The sequence below is a fragment of the Gymnoscopelus microlampas genome (genome assembly GCF_963454915.1).
Source record: "Gymnoscopelus microlampas genome assembly, chromosome: 13".
Lineage (NCBI taxonomy): Eukaryota > Metazoa > Chordata > Actinopteri > Myctophiformes > Myctophidae > Gymnoscopelus > Gymnoscopelus microlampas.
In genome coordinates, this window is record NC_139950.1 from 32364497 (window position 1) to 32389887 (window position 25391).

At 42.8% G+C, this 25391-nt stretch overlaps 1 protein-coding gene across 1 annotated transcript in view; it reads left to right on the plus strand.

Annotated features, from left to right (window-relative positions):
• Nucleotides 1–25391, plus strand: part of LOC311059174 (serine protease HTRA1A-like) — a 47293-nt gene that overhangs the window by 13687 nt on the left and 8215 nt on the right. Inside the window, exons 3-6 of the mRNA XM_084076859.1 lie at nt 1–192; nt 23864–24058; nt 24437–24469; nt 24616–24730. The exon at nt 1–192 is cut by the window's left edge and continues 13 nt beyond it. Coding sequence (XP_083932985.1) covers nt 1–192; nt 23864–24058; nt 24437–24469; nt 24616–24730 — 535 coding nt within the window. The remainder of the gene's footprint in view (nt 193–23863; nt 24059–24436; nt 24470–24615; nt 24731–25391) is intronic.

Below are 25391 nucleotides of genomic sequence, written 5' to 3' on the forward strand. Positions count from 1 at the left end.
AAGCGGGAGGTGGCCGTGGCAAGCGGTTCGGGCTTCATGGTGTCGGAGGACGGTCAGATCGTGACCAATGCTCACGTGGTCGCCAACAAGCACCGTGTGAAGGTGGAGCTGAAGAGTGGCGCCTCATACGACGCCAAGATCAAAGATGTGGACGAGAAGTCGGACATCGCCCTCATCAAGATCGAGGCACCGGTCAGTCATTCCCACACTTTAACCCATTAAGACCTAAGGCCGATTCTACAAATGCCTTCTAAATCAGTAGTTCTCTTCACTTTCAAGATTTTTCAAAAATGTTCAAAATTAGCAGATGTACAAGCTCGAAGCGCAGCACGAGTCCTGGGTGAGTTTAGGCATAAGGCCTTACCCCTTATGCCTAAAGGTTTTTGCCATTTTTTGCTATTTTGAAAAACATTATTAAATATTTCAGATAGCCACCTCCTAGACACTCACAACGTGTCGATGTAGATCGGCTATTTTCACTATTTTAAAATGTTTTTCAAAATAGTAAAAAATGCCTTAACAGTTTGGGCATATGGGGTAAGGCGGCGTGCAAGATAGGGCCCTAAGGCTTTTACCGTCTTGTTAATCAAAGTTTTATGTTCAAGACTTTATTGTCGACGTATTCCTGCATTATCGGCTAACATTCTATGAAAAGGGGCGTTGACATATCACGCAGGTCCCAAGTGGAGCCCGACCAATGCCAGATATTTTGGAGAGTCCTAGGCCACCGATGAATGATGTTCTGGACGATATTTTGAAAAACAACTTGATTTCACTCATAGACCGGACTTTATTTTATTTAACCACTGAAGCCCTATTAAAAAAACTAAAAAATAGTAGATCTACGAGCTTGCAACATGTTGCGATGCAACATGCATGTTATGAGCTTGTAGATCTTTGAACATTTTTGAAAACCTTTGATGTTTGCTGACATGCCCAAAATAGAGCCTCCAGGGTGAAAGTGGTTTTAAATCGTTACACGTCGGCTGCATAATAGCCAATACCGATGTCATGAAAAATGAAATTATGGCCTAAATATCGGCCAAACCGATATCCATCTGGCTCTAGTCTCGAGCCATGGTTGGAAAACCGTCACCATTGCAATTATGTCTTGTGGGCGCTAACTGGAAATGCCGCAAGCTGCTTTGCACAACAAAACATTAATGGAATAGTTACACGTGCCTAGGTGTGAAAGAGACCAACTCATGTATTTATTGGTTTTGAGTCAAACCGATATACAACTACTTGTGGTTCTAATGACTGTAGGGAAAACGATTAGCAAAAAATCCAATGTTGGTATCCTGGGTTGGTTTTTCATATTGGTAAAGTGTGATGTCTGCAGCAAAAAGCAGTTGAAGGCCTCAATTAAAACGTTTCACAAAGACTGTAGTGTATGTCTTCGCTTTACAGTGAAAGTATCTTCGAGGTATAGGAAAATAACTACTGTACAGCCTGGCAATCCAACATTGGACCCAAGTCGCTCTGGGCTTCTATAAATATTATGCTTCAATCGTTTCAAATGGAAACTGTATGGATCGTGAATACTTCAGGAGGCATTAATTGCAGGATAGAGGTGAAGTGTGGTGGCTTCGTAGACAGAAGCCCTCTCGTGTCGGCTACTGCTCTAACTGATGCTGTGCCTATAAAGCGTTTGTGAGAGTGACATTGAGAGTGGCTGAACACCCACGCCTCAGATGAACTTCTAACCACTGGCTGCTGCCGGGAACCGAGAAGAACCAGCCATGTCGGGGTGGGCTCATTTCCTTCTCTGTCCTACTGTACTCTCTTCGCTTTCCCCTCTTTCTCTAACTCTCTGTCCTTTCTTCCTTCTTAATTTTCCCTTCTCTTTTTAAACTTAATTTCCCCTGGTTTCTGGCAGTTTTCGACCTCAAACCCCACAGAAACTTATCACACATGTGGTTATGATATGTCCCCACGCCACTCTTTTCATTTTGGCCAACTGGCACATTCTAACCCTTGGGTTGAGAACCAATGCTGTAGAAAGGTGTGAGTCTCAACACCAAAGTCAAGGGTGTCTTAATACCTCAGAAGCTCTTGATAAATCACAGCTCTGCGTGCTAGTGTATCAGAGCAAAAAGTACAAAACAAATATCGTAACTTGGTGTTATGCAACTCTCCAATAAAGGCTTTGTGAGTTATAGGCATTAGGAGTCAAAGTGTAGGCTACATGTGTTGGCATGAAAGGTGTCTATGACAAATACACCCTGCACAAATACACCCTGCAGGCGTGATTTCGTCAGACCTCTGCCAGTGCCAGGAGGATCCAGATGACCCTGGTAAACAAAACAGTGTGTTTGGCTTTCGGAACCTTCCTGTTGGCGCTCACAGACGCAACACAAGATCAGAGGACCGGAAATATTAAATCAAGTCTACGATGCTAAGCCGAAAACACGATTACTTATTACCGACAGATGAATACTTGTACTCTGCTGAATTTAGAAGAACATCTTCAAAGAGACAGATGTTGCTCGTTAATGTTAGAGAGGCGGGCTTGAAAATTGGTTTTGTTTTTGTTTTACACTGATGCAAAACTTCACTGATGTAAAACTTCTCTGTCTGTCTGTCTATAATATTAGCTGTCTGTCTGAATGTCACGATGATTTGTGATTCTCACATCAAGTCATCCCATTTAAATGTTAACAAGACAGTTATCAAAATTAATGTAGTAGGCCTAGAAATAAAGGTTGTGATATATTGCGCACGCAGCAATCACTGTCATCTGTCTGGAAAACTGGGGAGGGTGAATTCTATCTAGTCATCTACAGATCTGTCTGTCTCTCTGTCTGTCTGTCTCTTTATTTCTGTGCCAGAGAGATATGCATTAATCATGAATCACAGCCAGCCATCATGACAGTCGTATGTACGAAGGAATGCCTGGCTGTCGTTCAAAGCCAAGGGCTATGGGGTAGGACTCGAAGCAGAGTTGCAGAGTGCATGGCAGGGCTCGTTCTCATGGCTGAGCAACACAGCTGAATAGACTCTCTTGACAGTGACACGATGCAAGTGGAGGAGAAATAGTTTTTATGTTCAGCCTGTATAGTGTAAGCTTCCCACACGACACAAGTGCTGACAAGAGCGTTGAGAGTAGCTCTGTTTTTGTTGAGTACAGAACAACAAAGCCGGCGGAGCCATTGATGACATGCCACTATTGATTTCAAGTCTTTCTTCCTTGTTTGCATCAAACACTCTGAGTACGAACGGCTCAGCGGCAATCTGTGACTCTAAACCGTGTTTGTTGAGTGAGCTGACAGACACCGTGGTACCAACACTATCAAACACTGCGAGAATGCTCTCTGTCATAGAAGCTTCTGTGACAAATAACCCCTCCTTTTATGACACAAAATGGCAGATGTTATCTAACATTCCCATCGTAAAATCTTTGTTTGGGTAATAGCAAACACAAGCAGTACAAGTGTGACATTTACCTGCTTTTCCTCTACTACATGAGGAAGGGTAGTGAATATAGTCATCCTGTCAGTGACGTATGCCACTTTGGTGCACAATACATTCAGCATCTTCAGAGGACCTGTAAGTACAAAAACCACTAACACCACCACCACCACCAGGCGTTGGTGGTTTGGTGGTTATGGTTTTGACGCGGGTCCAAAAGGCTGTTTGAGATCTTAGTCATCGTGCCTTTTAGGAACAGGCCCCTAGTTCCATGCCCCACCCCCCGAAGAGCTCTGTTCCCTTGGGAAGGGCCTCATGAGTCAAATGGTACTGGCATCTCGATTCATGTATGTACTGCGTGTGTGTGTGTGTGTGTGTGTGTGTGTGTGTGTGTGTGTGTGTGTGTGTGTGTGTGTGTGTGTGTGTGTGTGTGTGTGTGTGTGTGTGTGTGTGTGTGTGTGTGTGTGTGTGTGTGTGTGTGTGTGTGTGTGTGTGTGTGTGTGTGTGCGCGGCACATGCATGTAAGTGCGATAATTGTTGGCTGGTGAGAATCAATGCATGTTAAATTAGAGGATGGCGTGAGAGAGAGAGATAATGAGAGGCCGACATGGATAGTGAAAGTTGCCATTTCTGATGTGAAGCAGGAGGGAAAATACAGTCATCAAAACCTGCAGCCCCAGGGCATCTGGTCTCTCTACTTAAACACAACTACCTCCACATTTAAGCTTTGAAACGTTTCCCCTCTATACTGTAAAGAACAGTTTGTATGAGTGAAGACTTACTGCACAGTAACATGATCCTCAGGGTTAATTTAACTCTGAGAGCGTACAAATGGGTCCATTTGGTCGCATTTGTACCTTCTCAGAGTTACAAAAGGATGAGGATTTTACTGTTTTAATGTTGATTCACTCTTAAAGGAGAATTCCCGACTAGCCTTTTTCTTACCTTTATCTGACGTTATTATATTCTAGAACGAGTGGTACAGTAGAAAACTCCATCCCGAGTCCACCGTAGCTAAAACGTGAAAGATGGTCCTTGTGCTAAATCGCGTATTTTTATTGCTCAAAAAAAAAAATCTTTGTAAATATCTGATGTTCATATTGACAGAAAACTTTCCACAGTGTTTGTGTTTTGCCCCCTCCGGAAGTCTCGTAAGACGAGATTTCACCCCTGATTTCATCCAAGTCCGCTTGTAAACACTACGGCGGCCCATTTGAGACAAAAACACTGTGGCGAGGTTTCTGTCATTATGAATGTCAGACATTTAAAAAAAAGAAAAAAACATCCGCTCAACGTTTTTAGCTGCGGTGGACTCGGGATGGAGTTATGAAAACGAGTACCACTCGTTCTAGGATATAATAACATCAGATAAAGGTAAGAAAAAGGCTAGTCCGGAGTTAAGGAGTTAAGTGGACCAAGAGAGAAGGCACATGTGAGTGGAACAAATTCAAATGAGTTTAGCTGACACAGACCTTACCGGTCCATTTTTACTCTCAGTTAAATTAATACTCAGGATCTTTATGCGTCGAAAAAAGCCCTGTGACAAACCATCAGCGAACAGCTCCTTAGAGAGCAAAATGGAAGTGCTGAAATTAGAGATGGTACCAAGGATGATTGTCGTTTTCCGTTTTAGAACTAACAGCACCATTAGCATGTAGGAAATCGTTGTATTCCTGTTCCTCGCGCGAAGCGCGACTATTACAGCCTCACCCTAAAGGGCTTAGTTGTGTGTCTCTTAGCTCTAACCTCTAAAGCTCAATTGTATTCAAAAGTCCAAACAACCCTCATATGAGTGAGTCCACAAACACAGATTCCAGACTGTATATTGTTACAGGCTCGTGGACCTGAGTTTCGTTTTTTGGTTAAGAGCACTGGGAGAAAGGTTTTCACATCTCACAAATAAGCCATTTTGTCAGTTTGTTTGCCATAGGAATACCATATGCGAATTCATAAATTCCTGAACCAAATGGTATGTTCCTCATCAGCCCTAGTACCCTACCCACCCCAATTTCTCTCCCTCTCTCCCTCCACATCCTCCCCTTCTATTTGTCTCAAATTTGTCTCCATTTATGCCTCGCAGGGTACAGTACGTTAAAAACTAGGTCACTACCGTCTGTCACAGTTAGCCCAGCCAGCCAGCCAGCCAGCCAGCCAGCCAGCCAGCCAGGGGCCTGGGGATAATCAATAATCAATCGCATATGTTCACGACCGAGAACCTTGGAAGTTGACTTTTTTTTCCTGGATGTGCCCGGTTCCTCCTTTTTCCTCTTGTCTCTGTTCCTCCGTGTGTGAGAATGTGGAGTTTATTGGTGGCGGGCCCGGTCCGTTTCCCTGGGCTGTGGTCTACCCCACCAGCCTCTGGGGAACACATTACTCCGTCTACAGCAGCTGGAACTTCAGAGGAGAAGGGAAGGGGAAAATGTGCTGCACTCACCCATTCCCTGAGAGAGAGGGGAAGAGAGGGTTGTGGGGGAAGAGGAGTTCAGAGAGAATGAGAAGTGAACGAGAGGGGAGAAAGCGGGTCAGTGTGTGTGGGTGTGGGGGTGGGCGTGTGTCTGTGTGTGAGAGAGAGAGAGAGAGAGAGAGTGACACAGATGAGGTCAAGGCCTGGAAAATGGCTCCATATGTCTGGAAAGCAGACTAATGACTAATTTATTCAGTTGAAAATGTGTTATTTTCAGCAAGCGGTGCGGTCGTACAACAAAGTATAAATTAGGCCGCCGTGAACTAATGAGCTAATAAATGCACAAATGTGATGTGGCAGTGGTATGATAAAGATACAGCAGTCAGACCTCAGGTTTGAGAGCCTGATTATTTTGTCTGACATTCACCTCAAAGGATTCAATCTGACTGCAAGCACTCAGTGCCTTGGGAGTGCTGAAGCCCACACAATCTTGAATAATAGTAATGCACTTTATATATCGAGAATTTACATAAAACTGAAGGAATGATCAAATCAAATCAAACAACATGATGATGTGTATTGTGTATACAAAGTGCAGTGTGAAACATTAAGAACAACAGAATTGTAACAATGGAAAGGCCTTTTGGTATAAGTAAATCCCAGTTTTCACATAACTGAAATTCAGGCAATGTAGTGGGATATTTGATTGGCATGTGATTGACAGTGATTTAGCAAGCCTGAGCTGCTCAGCCAGGATGTCAAGGAGCCAAGGCACAATCACCCTTTGTCTTCAGTCTTGACTCAGGAATAACCAGCAGGTTCCTGCACGAGGACCTCAGTTTGGGCATACCCAAAACAAACAGGTCATTAGTTAAAGGAAATTCAAATAGGAGTATGCTCTCTTCTCCTGGTTTTAGAGCTGTACAATTTGTAGCCTATTGAGTGTTTTAGCTTAAGATATGTTAAAACGCCTTTGCAATGGTCAAAGCCTGAAGAAATAAAAGCATGTATGATGATTTTGGTGTCTTTAAAACTCAAAATTGATCTAATCCTGGATATTCTTGAGACGATTTCTGACCCAACCCACCCCCATAATCTATTGATAACAATATTTTGATTTTGATGTCAAATGCTTCACACTTGATAACAATATTTTGATTTTGATGTCAAATGCTTCACTCAATTCCAACAAAACAACAAACAAGAAACCATCTCCAGTGTCAGCATTACTTAACCCATTGAGACCTGAAGTCGATTCTACATGTCTCCTAAATCTCAACAGTATTCTGAAAAACGTATGTTTCTATATCAGTGGTGCTCAATCTTTTTCATGTCAAGGACCCCCAAAATCATATGTTTTTAGCCGCGGACCTGATGTGCCGTGGGAGACCTGTCACTCTTGGTTCAATGAACCCTAAAGTCCAGTTTATAGACGACATACACAGAAATTACCGTTCACATGCGCAAGGCATCTTTATTGACAAACAAGGGAGACTCCCTTTATACTATGTGATTAAGAGAACAGCAAATTGATGATATTGAAACAATACGACCTGATATATCACGAAGGCAATTCGCTCCACATCTAGGGCTGCATGCAAACAAGCGTTCGGTTGAGCGCCTGGAGAATTCTCTGGTTCTTATCTTTAGCATTCAGTATATCAAAAACAGTGGATGGCACGTTCGGCCTTCTAATTGGAGTACAGCTACTGTGCTCCACACTCTATAAAGTAAAGGTTGACGGCCCAAGGTTCCACAATGGACCATCAACCCCTCCTTGGGTACGAATTTAGTACCCACAACACCTAAATGTGAACAGTATTTTATAGCAATTACTTTATAGCATAACATATTGCATGTTTAAAAAATCAGGTCCCATTTTTTTCTTTTTGAGTCATGTGAGCCGAGGAAAACCCTTTTCTTTGAAGGGGAAACTCTGAACTAGGCTGGGGCAGTCCCAAACCTACCATCTGGACATGAGCTCTTATTGGGGACAATTACATAATTTGTCATTTGATTCCAACAAATGTATTGCTAAACTTAGGGTCCCTCAGTGGGGCACTCCCACTGAGTTTTCCTTTACAAGCAACTATTCTAACATGTATATTATTATTTTTTAATTCGTTTTTTTTTGTAATATGCGTACATTTTGGTTTCTTCTTCTCCAATTCCTCCGGTTGAGGTGGTCACTTTTCCGAGCCCGGAGGAGGAGGTTCCGACAGAGTCCAAGACTAGCCCCCCCCCCCCCCCCAAGCGCCATTAACGAATGTACTTGGCACTGAATGAGCTAAGAGACGGAGGTCCCATTCCCGAGCCCCCGGGTCCGTACCCTCCTGGGGCGGAGGAGATTCCTACCAGTGCCTGAGACCGGAGCCCCCCGTATTATACACAGGGGCTCAAACCCCAAGCGCCAGTCAGATCCGTACCCTCCTTGAGGTCAAAAGTCGGGGCGTAGATATCGTGCAGGGGTGTTCTTCGTCAAGTTCAGCATGGGGGCCCAGGTGGCAATATAATGTTTATGTGGTGTGATTGTGAGAGTGTGTGTAGTTGTTGATTGGGGAGAGGGCCATATATTTATATACATACCCATGCATGGCGAGACATCACATAAGTATATATATATTAAAAAAATGTAAACCATATATCTATATAGATATCTATGCATGGCGATACATAACATAAATATTTATATATAAAAAATGTAAAAATGTAAACCATATATCTATATAGATATCTATGCATGGCGATACATAACATAAATATTTATATATAAAAAAATGTAAACATACTATAACCCTCCTTGACCTGCCACCCGGCAGGGCACACAGCATAGGAATGTGCAGAGGCCAGGATGCCACCCTCCTTTACCTTGACTAAATGTAAAATGGTTCAAAAACGTATTAATAATTATGCAATCTAATATATATATTAGGTTGCACTTAAAGTTAACGAGGTAGTTAGTTAATTTTCATTCACCTTTTTTTTATATATACACAAAACACATGCACAAAATGGAATCGGAAACACAACAAAACACCTTTCCTGTGCCTTTTGCACAGGTCAATTGACCTCATTCTCGGGCTGTACAAAATTGTACAATTCTCTTCTGCACCCAATGACCTGTTTCAGAGAAATGGAGGGTTAACGACAGCAAAAGTGTACACGTCTCTCCTGCAAGCAGTCGACCTATTTTAGAGAAATGGAAGGTTAACCACAACATAAACAACCTTAACACACTTAAGTCTTTCGGACCTCCCCACTACCCTTGGTCAATCAGTGGTATCCTGGCAAAGGGTATAAAAGTTCGGTCAATGATCAGCAAAGAAATTGGATACATTTTGCGCCACGATTGATGCACTTAAGTCTTTCAGACCTCCCCACCGGGGCGCAGTCCTAGGCTAGACCCCTTTCCACTTGAGGTCTACACCCAGGTCACCCTGGATAGAGAGTTCAAGCCTCCTGCTTCCCGGCGTCTTCTTTTCAAAGCCCACCGATCACAGGAGCATCACTCGCTTACATGACTGTTGCACTCCGGCGGTCGCTTTGAGCTTGTGATGGCCTGACTGTACATTGAGCCGAACGCAGCGACCACACCCGCCTCCTGTCGGGGAGCACGCCATGGATTTAATGCTTTTTGCGATCCGACCGGCGGGTGACCCAGTCGATAGCGATCCCTTACCCGTTGGCGTGGTTGGCGCCCCAGGCAGGAAACCGACGGTCTTGTCCTGGCCCCGCTTGGCTACGGGAACCAGAATATTAACCGTTTTCACCCGCCTTGCCTGTAACCGGTGAGTCACGCAGCTCCCGTCCGGTTAGGTGTGGACTGTCATCCACGCACCATGTGCTGCCAACCCTAGGAGAGAGCGGCAGTCGGCACATCGACTAGACGGTTCCACAGCAGGATGTTGATTCATCCTTGACAGAACACGGGGGCCCTTCAGTCTCTCCCCAGCACTATACATACGTCTTTAACGTGCTCTGGGAGCCTTGCGACCCCGCTGCCGCCTGTTTTACACAAGGGATTGGGGAGCCTACCCCCTAACCTCATGTAAAGTATGGACTCTTTTGAAGACAGTGTAGTTTTCAGCCAGTCCACCGCAACTGGCAACAAACTGCAAAGCTAATGTCCACTGTATGAAATCACTTGACATCCACTCTGCAACCAAAACCCGGCATGTTCTCATAATGTACTCCAAAGCACTGACCATTAACATAACAGGGAGATATTCTGAGCACCACAAACAAACATATAGTTTCACTTTCGGTTTATCACATCAAAATAGCATGACAGAAGCCACCAAGTACACCACCCCGAAGTGTGCACCCTTCAGAGGCCGTGGACCGTGCAGCTACCGTCTGTAGTCATAAATGTTCTGCCAAGCATCACCCAACGTGCTCGTGAGCCTCTCGACAATACAGCTTAGCTCAAGTGCAACAGAAAGCCCTATATCAAAACTAAATGTGAGCAAGGATCCCCGCACAAATTTTATATATAACATAAAAACTTCAAAGGGTAGTGAACAAATCAACCTTGTACTAGTGAACAACCACGTTATTCAATATCTGCTTCTCCAAGGACCAAGGTATTATCTCCGCTAGGCATGATGACTTCCTCTATTCATGTTACCAGTTAAGTCTTTCTATGGTTCATCCTGTCCTCAAAGTGCCACAGTGTGACCTTGATCAACACAGTATATCTATAATATAATAATAATAAGAACACAGCATGTTTCCGTTGAGTTCACTCATTTGAGATGAGTCCTGCATAATTTAGTTTAATTTGGAAATATATAGTTTGATTGTGGCCACCTATTCAACACTAGACATTACACCAGCTTATCACGTCAATCTTGTTTTTGTCAGTTATTTCAATTATGTTAGTCTACGATGTCACTACACATAAGATGTAATATTATTTTACTAGTGGGGCACTATTATTATTTGATTTTTTGAAGCCTACCCAGAGCGATAGAATATGTATTTGTTTACACATGTCGAGGCTCCAACAACAACGATTAGCAGTAAGTCAACCTTGCTTCATATATTCCACTGCTTGCTTAGAAAGTGTGTCCTTCCCCATGGCATAGTAGTTCCCACTGTCTGTAACAGAAAAAAGTTTGTCAAAAGTCATGCAAGCTTTCCCAAGGCTTGCTCTCTGGTCGCCATAGGTGTCATCGGAAGTGCGTCTCGTGAACACTGCAGTTTGCAATGTTGATGCCCCTCTGCCTCAGCATGTTGATCAAAATGCATTTTAGCGTGGTCTTTCACATGTCTCTTTCAGTCTTTCATGACTCCAAGTGCTTATGTTCCAGTTCATAGATAGAAATGACTCTCCGCCACACATTGTTGCAGTCTTCGAATGTGAAACAAACACAAATTTTAAAGTCTGAGATTATTTAAAATTATATATATATATATTAATGATAAACGGTAAAATAATTAACTTATAATGTAAGTATGTGACTTAGTTGGATATGTGGGGTGGAACATTTTTAATGTGTATAGAAATGTTACTTAAAGTTATTTGGATACTATATGTTACAAATCTAACTATTGTGCACTATACATAATATGTATTTCTCATTCTAAATGATATCAATTGAAGTGTCCTGGCCTTATCATGCAGGCATGGTAGCCTTGTTTGGTCTATCACAACTTATGTTTAAGCGGCTACACGCAGAAATGTGTCTCTCTACTCAGTTGACATTTGGCCTTGCTGGGGGGTTGGGGTGGGGTGTATTTCGACTCAAAGAAGAAGATAGGTATTCAATACTAATATCAGTGATAGGAGCCATATGGGCTAGATGTTATTTGAAACGTAATAGTTTCGGAAACTAGAAATATACTTATCTTATTGAAATGGTCAAATGGCGTTTTTCTTTTCTTTTTTTCATTTTTTTTTTCAAAATAACTGACTCCAATCTTCTAATCTTACGGGTTACATTCCCTAGTTAGCTGTTTCACCCAATCAAGAGCATCAACGTTGCCATGTGGAGGTACTCTCCTGCAAGCACAGCATTCTAAATTTGCAATGAGTCCTAAATATCCAAGGTTCCCAGTAATTATACTGGAGTAGATGTACAACATTGGCCTCTGAAATGTAGTCGAGTATAAGTAAAAGTATTGATAACTGGAACTACTCTAGTGCAGTACAAATGGAAAACCTCAAATGTACTCAAGTAGGACACTTGAGTAGATGTACTTTGTGACCTTCCAACACTGAGCCCCATGTGTTATCTTCCTTGCTTGCATTCCTAAATAGAACAAAATCACTAAACAAAAGTGCTCACGGAGCAGACTACACTCACTTACATGTACTTGGGTCAAAGTACCAAAAACAAACGCTGGTATCAGAGTGGAGTGAAAACCCACAGTTAGAAAAGTAAAATAAGCAGCCTGTCCCCGATCACAATTTCTCATACCTGACATGCACAATTTCCCCCTGAAAATAGCAGATCTACAAGCTTGAAGTGCTCCAGATGGAAGGGCTGGTGAGCTTGTAGATCGGCAATTTCCAAATGGCTGAGCTGTATGCATGGCTGCCTTTTGTGATTCATTGACTGTGTTCTCCTATTTTTTTTACTTTGAAAGTACTGGTCAACCTGCCGTTGGATAACTGCAGTATGTAAATTCTCAGGGGTACCTGCTTCAATATAACTCAAATATTTTAATTCAGGAAAAAAAACAGTAGCAGGTGTCAAGGATGTACCTTACAGTACGTGAATGTGGGGTATTACTAAGTTTCTTTCTCTCTCTCACTCCCCCTGGAAAATATTCCCCTAGTGTCTCCTACGTCCTCAGGCCTTCACACCGTTCACTCAGAAGTAAATCACTGTGCTCCATTGAGTCAGACTCAAAATGGTACAAAGCCATGCACTTGTGAATGCACCATAGTAACCAGAATCAGAAGTCACTTAAGCAGAACTATATGATTTGTGTCCAACCCAATTACATATATGGACCCAGGAACGGCACGCGATCGAGGGGCATATATGAAATAAGTTGAACCACGGTCCTAATAAATAGAGTGGGTGCGCCTGTCATTCATACTCTCACAATTCCTAATGCATTCACCTCTAACACTTACCCCGAAGTGGGACACACATTCAGCTGCAGCAGTCACACGGTCAGTCACACTGGTCAGGCGTTCTACAGCAGCACACTTCCTGCTTACAGTAGATACAAACATGTACACTTAACAATGATGACAGAAGGTATCTGTTCTTGACCAATTCCGCACCTTCAGCCTACACGTCTCTGACGTCAAAACATACATATAAAGACCAACTCCTTAAAAAAACAAAAAAACAAACAGGACTTACAGAGGCCTTCATTCATTCGGATGACATACATATAGGGACAACATACAAGACACACTGTAGTACCATTTAGGGGTCTTCCCTAGGCTGCAGAGGCAGCCTTTCAACGTCAAAACACAGTGTATCGTTTTTGTCAAGACCGCACTGTCAGTCTAAGTGTTTAGTTTTTGTCAAGACTGCACTACCAGTCTAAACCTTCTCGGTCGGACGTTGAAGCACAGTGTATAGTTTTTGTCAAGACTGCACTGTCAGTCTAGACCTTTCGGTCATAGTGTATATATTTTTTTTCAAGACTGCACTAATAGTCTAAACCGGTCGCAGTGTTCGTTTTTTTCAAGGCTGTCACTGTCAGTCTAGACCTTCTCGGTCGGACGTCGCTACATACAAGACACAGTGTATCGTTTTTGTCAAGACCGCACTGTCAGTCTAAGTGTTTAGTTTTTGTCAAGACTGCACTACCAGTCTAAACCTTCTCGGTCGGACGTCGGAACATACAAGACGAAACATACACGACGAAACATACAAGACACATTTAGGCTAGGTGCTATCTTTTCCCATGAACCCGGCGTGGTTTGCGATTTAGAGAGCCGTGCAAAGGCAGCTAGTGTAGTGTCTCATAGAAGTACAGAATGGTGTCTATAGGAGTATAGAATACAGAGAGACTCAGTAAACTATAGGATCATAGAATACAGAGAGACAGATGCTGGGAGGATCGACTCGGTCCACCCAGCCACTAACGGGACATCATGGGGTATAGGAAGCACAGAGCCTAAGTATTAATACACAAAGGTCATTCAATCTGCTGTTCAGTGGTGACTTCACATGCATGCAATCATTTTTACACATTATCTTTAACAATTGACCTAAATTTGGTATAATACAATTCACATATAGCACCGCGTGTACCCTTCCTGGGGCCCCAAGGAATTGTAGCACATAGTGTATGGGCGAATTGTTATTTGGATCTTATGGATCCAGCGGTCGTCTGGACTGGACAGGGTCACGGTCGGGGTCACCAGCTGATGTGCCGTGGGAGACCTGTCACTCTTGGTTCAATGAACCCTAAAGTCCAGTTTATAGACGACATACACAGAAATTACCGTTCACATGCGCAAGGCATCTTTATTGACAAACAAGGGAGACTCCCTTTATACTATGTGATTAAGAGAACAGCAAATTGATGATATTGAAACAATACGACCTGATATATCACGAAGGCAATTCGCTCCACATCTAGGGCTGCATGCAAACAAGCGTTCGGTTGAGCGCCTGGAGAATTCTCTGGTTCTTATCTTTAGCATTCAGTATATCAAAAACAGTGGATGGCACGTTCGGCCTTCTAATTGGAGTACAGCTACTGTGCTCCACACTCTATAAAGTAAAGGTTGACGGCCCAAGGTTCCACAATGGACCATCAGACCCCATCAAAATATTTTGTTCCAGGGACCCCCCAGAAGCAAAGATTTGAGTTAAAAATGTTCGCTTTAAAAAAATATATATACAAAGATTTGCCCGCATTTTCACAAATTTTCAAAAATAGCAGATATACAAGCTCGTAGCGCGGCACTCGGTGCCGTGCTATGAGCTTGTATATCTGCTATTTTTGAATAGCCCAAAGTGTAAAATAATGTTTTTTTTTGCTCAAATCTAAAAATGACACAGTTCCAGGTCTCAATGCGTTAAATGATAATTTGTGACTCTAATAAGTGCAGTCTCTGTACTGTGATGCTGTCAACGACATTATTGTCTTTCACGGCTGCCGGAGCTGTAACGAGACTACAGTATTTTCCAGAATTCTTTTAATGAATGGCAATTTAGAAATTGGCCTATAATTGTTGCAAATGGTTGGGTCAAGACCAGGTTTGTTGAGAAGAGGCAAAAACACAAGCAATCTCCAAATAATCAAGGATAGATTCAGAAGATAGAGAGCTATGGAAAGCAAGTAAGGGGCAATCACTTCCAACAATTGTGAGGCAGTGTTTTGGTAAAAACGTTGAGCATGCAGTGTCTGGTCCATTGTGACATTCAAGGAAAATGCTCAATCTAAAATATGCCCATGGTTATGTGTTGGACCCAGAACATGTTTCAGGCTAAAAGACAGTATAAGTGATTGAGTTGGATTTCTAAAATGAGGTGTCGCTGGACAGAAATCACACTATGAAGTATAGTATCAGTAGTCAGTAGTTGAATGAATGGTTATAGCATAATATTTGCCATGAAAGATTTGACTTAAAAATGGTAATGCACTTATTAAATCTCTTGTGCCGACTTGGAAGCACTTGCATCCACTTTAAAGCTCTCACATTGCCTTGGCAGCAATCACTTTGGATTGGAATGAGGTAGTTTGAGCGTTCTTTTAAAGCCATTCCAGATCATTTCATTGCCTGTCACACAGTGCAGTAACCTTGGGTTAAGGCAGAGTGGAAACTGTTTACACTGCAGCTTAAAAAAATCATTATGCTGTTTTTTTTTTTTTTTTTTAACCTATTTCATCACTCAAAGTAGCACCTTTAGCCTCAAAAACAGGTATGGCTCTGTACAATGTAACTTTAATCTATGAACCATTTTCTTTACTTAACCACATGAACGCTAGTGTCCCTATCCCTCGGTCAAACACTCGAAATTAGCAGATCTACAAGCTCACAACGCACACTCGCTGTGAGCTTGTCATTTCTGGCAAAGAGACTTGGTGTAGAGGTAAAAAAGGAGTGGATCAAGACAAGTATAGAGCCCTGGGCCGGTCAACTAAGTATTAAAAACAAAAAGAAAAGAAAAAACAACAACTAAGTATATAGGGTTTAAGTGGTTAAAGTCAGTTTGACTACTCCAGCAGTGTGGCAGTAAAATCAGAGCTCGTGTTTCCCATCTGTTACAATGAAACGGTTTGTCCCTGCATTAGCCATTAGCTAACGTTAAGTCTCAATGCCGTCTGTCTGACAGACCAGTCCCTCTGGGTATCTGGCCTCATGCTGGTTTGGCTAGGGCTATTATTGGACTCTGTATGTGTCTCTGTGCATGCATGCATACCTGAGTGTGTCCAGATCATGTGTGTCTCTGCATATTGGTTTATTTTTTTGTTTATTAGTGGTAAGATCTGTCCCTTAATAGGTAAGGGGTCAAGAACACAGAATTACTATAAGACCATGAACAGGTATTCAGATGATTCATTATAATAACGTATATGTTTTTGTGTTCACTTGAGGGACTGCATGTGTGCTTGCTTGTATGCACTCATGTGTCTTGGTGTGAATTTTATTTGTGTTTGTTGTGTGGGCACAACTACTGTGAGAACGGGCATGTGTGGGTGTGCACGCGCGCTCACGTGTGAGAAGATGGGAGGACATGCTCCATTGCCTGTAGAAAGACGCTGCATGGCGTCCTTCAGAGACAGGCAGAAGGGAAATGAATCACATCCTCCTCCCTCTGTCCCATGCTGTCTCCATCAGCCCTCCATGTAACTGAAATGGTTCCCATGTCTGTGGATGCAGCGTGTTGGGAAGACAGCCAAAGAAAGCGTGCTGAGTGTCCCTCCTCCTTTGGCCCTATCGGGTACTGCTAAGCCTTGGTCTCTTTGGATCTACGTATGAAGATGTTTTCCAAGCTGGTTCAGCAGAATGCAGCCCGGCGGCATTGGCGGTTCTGGTCTTACTTGGCGGCTGACGTCACTTCGATATGTTCGAAATGCCAAGACAAGATGAATGTTCAAAATGCTCATTTGAAAACACACTGTAAGCCTCAATAATTAACACAAATATTTCACTAATTGTGAGATATTATTTCTGCGAAAACGATAGTGATCATAGTGTTTACGTACCACAAGGCTGATAAGAGGACCCCAAGGAGATTGTAGATGTTTATTGTGGTTTTGTAGCGAACAAATTTTTGTGTTTTGGTGTGGGAGGGGCGGTGCAGTTTCTGTCACAGAGCCCCATATGACAACTACAAGTATGTTCCCTAATTTGAACAGAACCAAGGGCTTCCCTAGGAGTTCTTTGTTGTGATGTTATCTATTACCTTTCCCACATCATTTTTGTGAAGGTATTTCTGCAGGTATATAGCCCCCATTTCCCACTTAAATAAAGCCTGTAGGTGTGGTGCAGCAAATACAGTACAGACTACAGTGTGGTAAAAATAGACTCAGTCAAGAGAACACTGAGGATGTTGCTGTGCTGATGGCAGGCCCCCTTGACTTCAACAGACAGAGCCATAGGCTGCATTGGAAAACCCAAACACCCACAGGACACGACCACATCTCCTGTCATCACTGTGACCCATGGACTTCAAAACAGCCGACCTACCCAGACCCCAGATGCCCTCCAGTCTTCCCCCTGGCTCACTCTAAAGCGCTGCTGCCCTGAGGGAAACGCACAAACGCAACTCACACATGTGTTTGCTCTTAGACATCCCAAGACCTTCAACAACAACACATGGAAGCCATATTGGTTTCCGTAGCAATGTCAATAAGGATACGGTGACCCCATTGCGGTTGGAATATTTAGATGTTACCTACAGTACGACGTTGCTAAACGATCTCTCATTGCAGTGAAAACGTCAGCTTCTTTGCTCGCAGTGGCTTTGATTAGTGCCCACTTCCGTGAAGCAGTTTGCCATGTGTATCGCTTTTCCGAATTAATATTTACTTTAGAGTGCAGCTGTATGAGTCAGTGCTGTGAAGTCACTGTTGAAACATCTATGTATATGTATGGTATGTCTCTGTTTTCATTGTCTGCTTTTATTTCACACAAAATTGCATGCTACACTGTTAGACACACTTGCACACACATACAGTATGCATGCAGAGAGAGAGAGACAGATGCACACTCACACACACGCACACACACACGCGCACACGCACACGCACACGCACACTTACAAAGACAGATTATACATACACACACGCACACACACGCACACACACACAAACCCCATGTCTCCCATCCCTCAGCCTGATCCCTAGAGCTGATGTTAAGTGATGTGGACATGCTCAATCCTGTCTCACTTTATCTACTGTAGCCAATCCTTGAGGGCATAAGTTCATAAGTTATACACACTAGCACCCTCTCCCTCTCCCTCTCCCTCTCTCTCCCTCTCCCTCTCCCTCTCCCCCTCCCTCTCTCTCTCTCTCTCTCTCTCTCTCTCTCTCTCTCTCTCTCTCTCTCTCTCTCTCTCTCTCTCTCTCTCTCTCTCTCTCTCTCTCTCTCTCTCTCTCTCTCTACTGTAGTGTACGTATGAATTTGGCGTGTTAGTTTTTATGATATCACATTCCCGGCTCTGAGGTCCCCTGTGGGAGAGAGAGGAGCAGGAGAGGCCAAATGATTACAGTAGAGCTCTTTCTCTGTGTGTGTTGAAATCCTGTGCTTGTATAGTTAACTAATACCAGGTGTATGGGTCTTCATTTACAGCCCATTGTCACGGGCATGTGTATACAGTGGGTGCATATATGGCGTTCTGTGCCTCAGAAACTAATAGTTCACCATCGCAGCTTGAGTGCGGCCGAGTTTGCACCTGGACTTGAGGTCATAAAGCAGTAGTTAGTGTAATGGCTTTTAAACGAGCTTCCAAACGACCACGGCCGTAACATTAAACAATGGCAGACTGCTATGGCAACTCCTACAGGGCATTTCCCTGCCCGCCTACGTCTGTCTTACTCCCTGCCTGTGTCCTTCTCCTCGGCCTGCCTGCTTATCTGTATATCTCTCTGTCTCTTTCCCTGCTATCCTGGTGACTTGTGTGTGACAAAATCTCTCTGTGCAGCAGATTGAATCACAAGTTAGCTCTGTGATATAAACAACAACATAAAAAGCGAATTCCAGAGTGTTTCTGCTCACGTACCAAACATGCTCGCAATGACTGTTTTTCTGAAAGGCAGAGAGCGAGCAAAGTTGTTTACTCCTTCCTCCTTAAATGAGGTGGCCCACTTCTCTTATCTAAACAAGGCTAGGTGAAAGCTAGCATATGGCTGGACCCAGAGATGGGCAAGAATACATAACAATTTTAACTTGCTACAAAATACTGTACGATATAAAAAGTAAAATACCAGTGGCAATTAATGTATCTAAATAAAATACATATTTTATTACATATTAATACGTATTTTCTATCTTCAAAATATTGACAATAGACAATACACTTCTCAGAAATCTCTAATGGCAAGATGACCTGTAGCGATACATGCTTTAAAAGTGCTCTAAAAATGTTCTAATGTCAATGTGAGAATATAAATCAGTGCTGTTTGTTTATTAGCAGAATTAAACCTAGTATACTCTGTTAATAAACAAACAGCAGTGATTTACGTTAGGACATTGACGTTTTGTTAAGTCCACAAGATGGTCACATATTTTGGCAGGTGACCAGTTTCATTGTAACACTGCAATGCTGGAGGACGGAGGAGGCAAGGAGGCAGAAATCTGTGTATGGATACATAATGGAGACTTATACATCACTCACTATATCACATGGCCAGGAGGGACAATTGATTTGGGATTGGCTAGTTAGTTGTTAAGCCCAATTGAGGATTGGCTATATCCCATAGCCTGGAGCGACAATTGCTCTGCGATTGGCTAGTCCATTGTTAGGCCAACCGGCCAGCCAATGCTATAACTTCATTCATGTTGTATTATATTGCTGCTTTGTTTACAGACTGTGCTGTGTTGTGACCCCTGAGCTATATATCGTCTCTGTCGGGTGGAAACCCTTGTCCAAAACTGTTACTTTTCAGGATTAAAATTCAAAAATATCTAAAGTAGCAGAAGCTTGTAGATCTGCTATTTTTTATGCTTTTTTGTGACACTGTAGTATGATCAAGCAGGGCGTTAATTTACGAGAAAAAAATAAAACTATGGAGATGTGAGGTTTCTGCCCGGCAGCAACAATATCTTCCTTTTGCTAGCTGCATATTTGTGTAGTGAATTGACGTTGATGGAGTTAGTTGAACTGAATAGTTAGCAAGGCTAGGATGATTCAAAATATAGAGGGGTCAGCTGCTATATATTACACACAGTGTAGGAATTAGATTCTTTGTGTGGCCCAGTCAAATACAGAGCATGCATTTTACCAGAGGGCTTATTACACAGTGGGTCAGGTCAGCAGGTCATTTACAGTGCCTCTAGAGCCGAAAGAGTATTGGTGTGTGTTACTCAGGCCACTCGGCCAACCTCATAGACATAGAGTGTACTGTTAGTGTATTTTAGATTAGATTAGATTAAATCAAAACAACTAGAGTCGTACTCAGAATTAAAAGTCAATGTTTTGTTTAATTTTTCCATGCCTCAAGAAAGGTGACAGACGTTTCGGCTATCCAGCCTTCATCAGTATTGTCACCTTTCTTGAGGCATTGTTTTGATTTAAAGAACACAACAGTTTATTTGGACGATGCACCTGTGGAGCAGAGCGCGTGGTATAGAGATACGGGTAACACTTGCTCATAAGGTACCCGTAATTAACGCTTAATTTATGATTACTTAATACATTATTTAAGCGTTAATTTAGTGTTAATTAAGCATTAATTAAGCATTAATTAAGCACAAATTCCTTGTAATTCATCATTAATTAACATCATTAGTTAATCATTAGTTAAGCAAAGTTACTTAATACATGAATTCATGATGAATTCATGATGAATTTACGCTTAATGAATGTATTAAGTAATCATAAATTAAGCATTAATTACGGGTACCTTATGAGCAAGTGTTACCGAGATACGATTAGATGAAACAAAAATCATCACCCTGAATGCACAAGGGACAGGAATGCAGAGAAAAGGTCAAATAATAAATAAGAAAGATCCACAAACACACAGAACGCCAAGTAAGCCCACAGAGACAAGCGATTATCTGACTCTGCAAAAGGCATTACAGGAATCGTCGTCCTATCGTGAGATGCCTTTTACCCTGTGTTCAACTCATTCGTTTCACATGCTCAAGCCTTTTTTTCCTCATGACTTGCTTCTTTGGTGTTTGCTGTTCCCCTCTGTCACCTCGGCTCTTCCCTTAAGTGTGGCCTGTGTTGTCTGGTGAACTGTTTGATGTGTTCAGACAGACCATCCTCCTAAATAGAGGAGTGAGTCACATGTGGTGGTCTGGAGAGAGAGATTCACATTGCGGGATGATTTTCCACATGTCCCTCCACATGTTAGTCAGTGATATCTGGACCGGTTGTCCACAAAAAAAGAAAAGAAAAGTCCAGCAGTCCTACAGTTTTATGTTTGTTTTGTGTTGTCACCTAGCCTTTCCCCCTCACCTTTGTCGGTTGACCTAGGATGTTGTTAACTAACCTGTTCATTTTTAGGCAGTTAGGGGAGGCTTTGAGAGTAAGGAGGTTGTTTTTTGTGAGATGAGCATAGGAGTATTCTGGATGGATGGATGAATGGGTGGGTGGGTGGGTGGGTGGATGGGTGGGTGTGATAGATAGATAGAGAGAGAGAGAGAGAGAGAGAGAGAGAGATTAGAGAGAGCGACCGTTATTGAAGATAGATGGAGGTGAGGTGAGGACTGTGCGCTGCACATATATAGCCTCCTGTAGCTCTCACCGGGTCATTGCACAGCACTTTCCATTTCTCAGACATCTATATCCATTCCACCGAGCTACCTGTCACTGATATATCTGTAACACTGTCACTTTCCCTCGTTCTATTCACCTTCACTGTGGCTGACAGCAGCGCGCTCCCCAGTTCCTTGCCACTGACTCACATCCACCTGACGTCTCGTTTCAGCTGTTGCTACTTCCTCCCTCCATCTGGTTATGTTCTTATATCGCACACAGAGGGGGAGACTGTGGGGGGCTATGCAGACTCCTGGTGTGTGTGTGTGTGTGTGTGTGTATGAGCGTGTGTGTGTGTGTGTGTGTGTGTGTGTGTGTGTGTGTGTGTGTGCGTGCGTGCGTGTTATGCGCGTGCGTGCGTGCGCACACATGCGTGCCTGTGTGTGTTTGTATGAGCTCCATACTTTTACTCTCTTATGTGGTTCAAATGTCCTCACGAGAATAGAAAAAGGAAACCCTGGACCAAGTGTGTGTGTGTGTGTGTGTTTGTATTTCTGCACATGGTCATGCAGTTAAGGAGTGTGCTTGTGCATCTCTGTGTGTGTGTGCGTGTGTGTGTGTACGCGCATTTGTGTGTGTTTGTGTGCGCGTGCGTGCGTTTGTGCGTGTGTTTGTGCGCGCGTGCGGGTGCGTGTTCATGCTACCTTACTTGCGTGTGTGTGTGTGTGTGTGTGTGTGTAAGAGAGGTATAAGGTGATTATATGCAGCTAAAACCCCCTCCTCAGTTACTGGCTATCACTATCTTTGTCGTCTTCTAATAATAACTTCACCTTTAGGGTCAAGACTGCTTCTGTTTACACCAAGCTCTAAACCAATCAGGACCATTCAATCAGAATTGCATATTACAGTATGTATGTTATTTAGATAGACACATACTGTTTTACTTGTCCGCAAATGATTAGTTCTTTCAGACAGCATGTTGCTTAGACTGATGCTTGATGTTTACCTAGTATCCTAGTTACTACATAACACTTAATTGTTTTCTTTTACCCAATTTATTTGACCACTTACACTGTCATTTGTTGACTAGAGTTCATGCCATTTACTTTTGATCTTGCACTTTGTAAATTGCTCTAGATAAGAGTGTCTGCTAAATGTCTAAATTGTAAGTCGTAGTACTGTATAAGAGGTTGTGAGTTTGTATACACATACAATACATAGCTCTCTCATAGATCCTTTTGTCTCGCCTCTCTTTGCCAGCTCATCTTACTCGTCTCCATTCACCTCACAGCCTCCACTCAGTCCTATTTATATCTTTGGGTAAACAAAATGGATACAGGAATGGGTCGGACGCGTCAGGTCCCTCTTCTGAGATTGTGCATGCTTGTTGTCAGGGGCGTCGGGTACAGTTTACAGTTTACAGGCCGCACACAAGGCCCCACGTGACGTGACGACGCGTGGGCCCTGCAGACTGCGGGCAGCGCAGCAGAGATGATTCCCTTCAGAAACGGAAACCTTCACCACGAATGGATAAATATATCCTTTCTCTGTATGTCTGGGCGAGCCGTCAGTAGCTTGGTTTCCACTACATTAACTAGGTTAAGCCAGCAGTTCTTAGTCATGATTTACCGTACGTACATCGGTCAGTTTTCCAACATCTGTGGGGTTTTATTTTTTGTGAACGTACAGCTGCCAGCATTACTGAATGCTGATGTGATTAACTAGCCTGGCTGCACTTCTAAACAAACAAATATGCATGTGATGTTGGTTATTTTGCATTTTGAGTTGTTCCAAATGACAGATCTCACTTGGCTCAGCTGTGGAACAGTGACAGTTGCGTTTCAGTATGGGTGTTGCCATGTGGCACTGTGTAGGTTGTGTTTGGAAGAGCTGTGCTTAAGTGTGATTTTTCACCGACTGACCGCTCATAGACGATCTTACCGTTGGCACTTGGCAGAATAACAAGAGTTATGCAACTACGTTTCTATTCATTCCTGAGGAAGAAATAGAACTGTAGACTACTTGACAGGAGACACTAATGTTCTTCAAACAAGTGACCTCGACATGTTACATTGGAGTGGTCAACTATAAACAGAGTTGATAACTTGGCATAAAAATAAAAAGGGATCATAAAAGTACAAAACAAACCATTGTATACTTTTTTTATTTTTTTTATTTCAAGTAATATCAACACATCTCTAGAATGTGTTCCAGCTAAATGTGTCCCCACTGTGCTTCCTCCTGTGTCCAGACCAAGCTTCCTGTGTTAATGCTGGGCCGTTCGTCAGACCTGAGGCCAGGGGAGTTTGTTGTTGCCATTGGCAGCCCGTTCTCCCTCCAGAACACGGTTACCACAGGGATAGTCAGCACCACCCAGCGAGGGGGAAAGGAGCTGGGCCTGCGCAACTCAGACATGGACTACATCCAGACGGACGCCATCATCAATGTATGTGAATATGATGTGTTCAGAGCACATCATTCCGTAACACAATATTTAACCCATGTAGACCTGAGGTGATTCTACAAATGTCTTCTAAATCCTAACAGTTTTCTGAAAAAGATTATTGCCTTATCAGTGGTGCGCAAACCTTTCCATGTCAAGGACCCCCTACAATTATGTGTATTTGGCCGCAGAACCCCATCTGTTCCAAGGACCCCCAGAAGCAATGATTTGAGATTAAAATGTTTGCTTTGAAAAATATATAAAAAACGATTTGCACAAATGTTATTTATTTATTATTTTTGAATAGCCAAATAAATCTAAAATGACACAGATGCTTTCCTGGTCTTAATGCATTAACATTGTCTCTGTTTTGTTTCATAGTATGGAAACTCAGGAGGGCCGTTGGTCAATCTGGTAAGAAACTTTTTTAACTTAATTGTCTGTCAAGGAAGCTTTTATTTTTATTTTGACAATGTACGGTAACTTGATAATAATCAATGATGATAATTAGCCCCTCCTTTGAGGTAGTCTACCAGACATTAAGTTGAGTTGTCTTTCAGGATGGCGACGTGATTGGGATCAACACATTGAAAGTGACGGCAGGCATCTCATTCGCCATCCCCTCAGACAAGATACGTCAGTTCCTGGCAGAGTCCTATGAACGGCTGTCCAGAGGTATAAAAGCTGTCATCCTGCATGGTTTATTGTCTTTTCTTCTTTTTTTTCATAAACACCCTGCTTCACGTTCACAGACAAACATACATTAAAAGCTGGGAACCGTCCCAGTACAACCACAGTCTTACGCTGTTGGCCATTGAGCACCTCCACAGGAGCAGTTGGGGGTTCAGTGCCTTGATCAAGGGCACTTCAGCAGTGTTGGGGGAGGGGTAAGAGGTGGTCATTCACTTCCCCACCCAGATTTGTCCTACCGGTCCGGGGGATCGCACCTTTTTTTTTTTTTAAGCTCCTCTAACATTTAGGCCACCGCTGTCATTATGGACTATTTTCAAGCCATTAGGGTTTCCCACCCTCTTCTGTTCTGTATGAGTTCTGTATGACGTGAGAGAGAAATGGCTGCCATATGAATATGGACAATATGGATCTTTACCTGGCATGACCTCAAAAGTTTGAAATTGCAAATGCACAGATTCCAACATTATGTCTAGTTATTATTTTCAATGTTTCATTTTTACTGCCACCGCCTACCCCTGCACCTGGCCAAGACTTTGAGGTGGTTTCACATTCTTCTTTGATATAGGGTTCGTGAGATTGAAATTGTACAATTCTTGGAGATGGATTATAAAATGAGCAGAAAGCAAGGCTATCAAATTCTGTA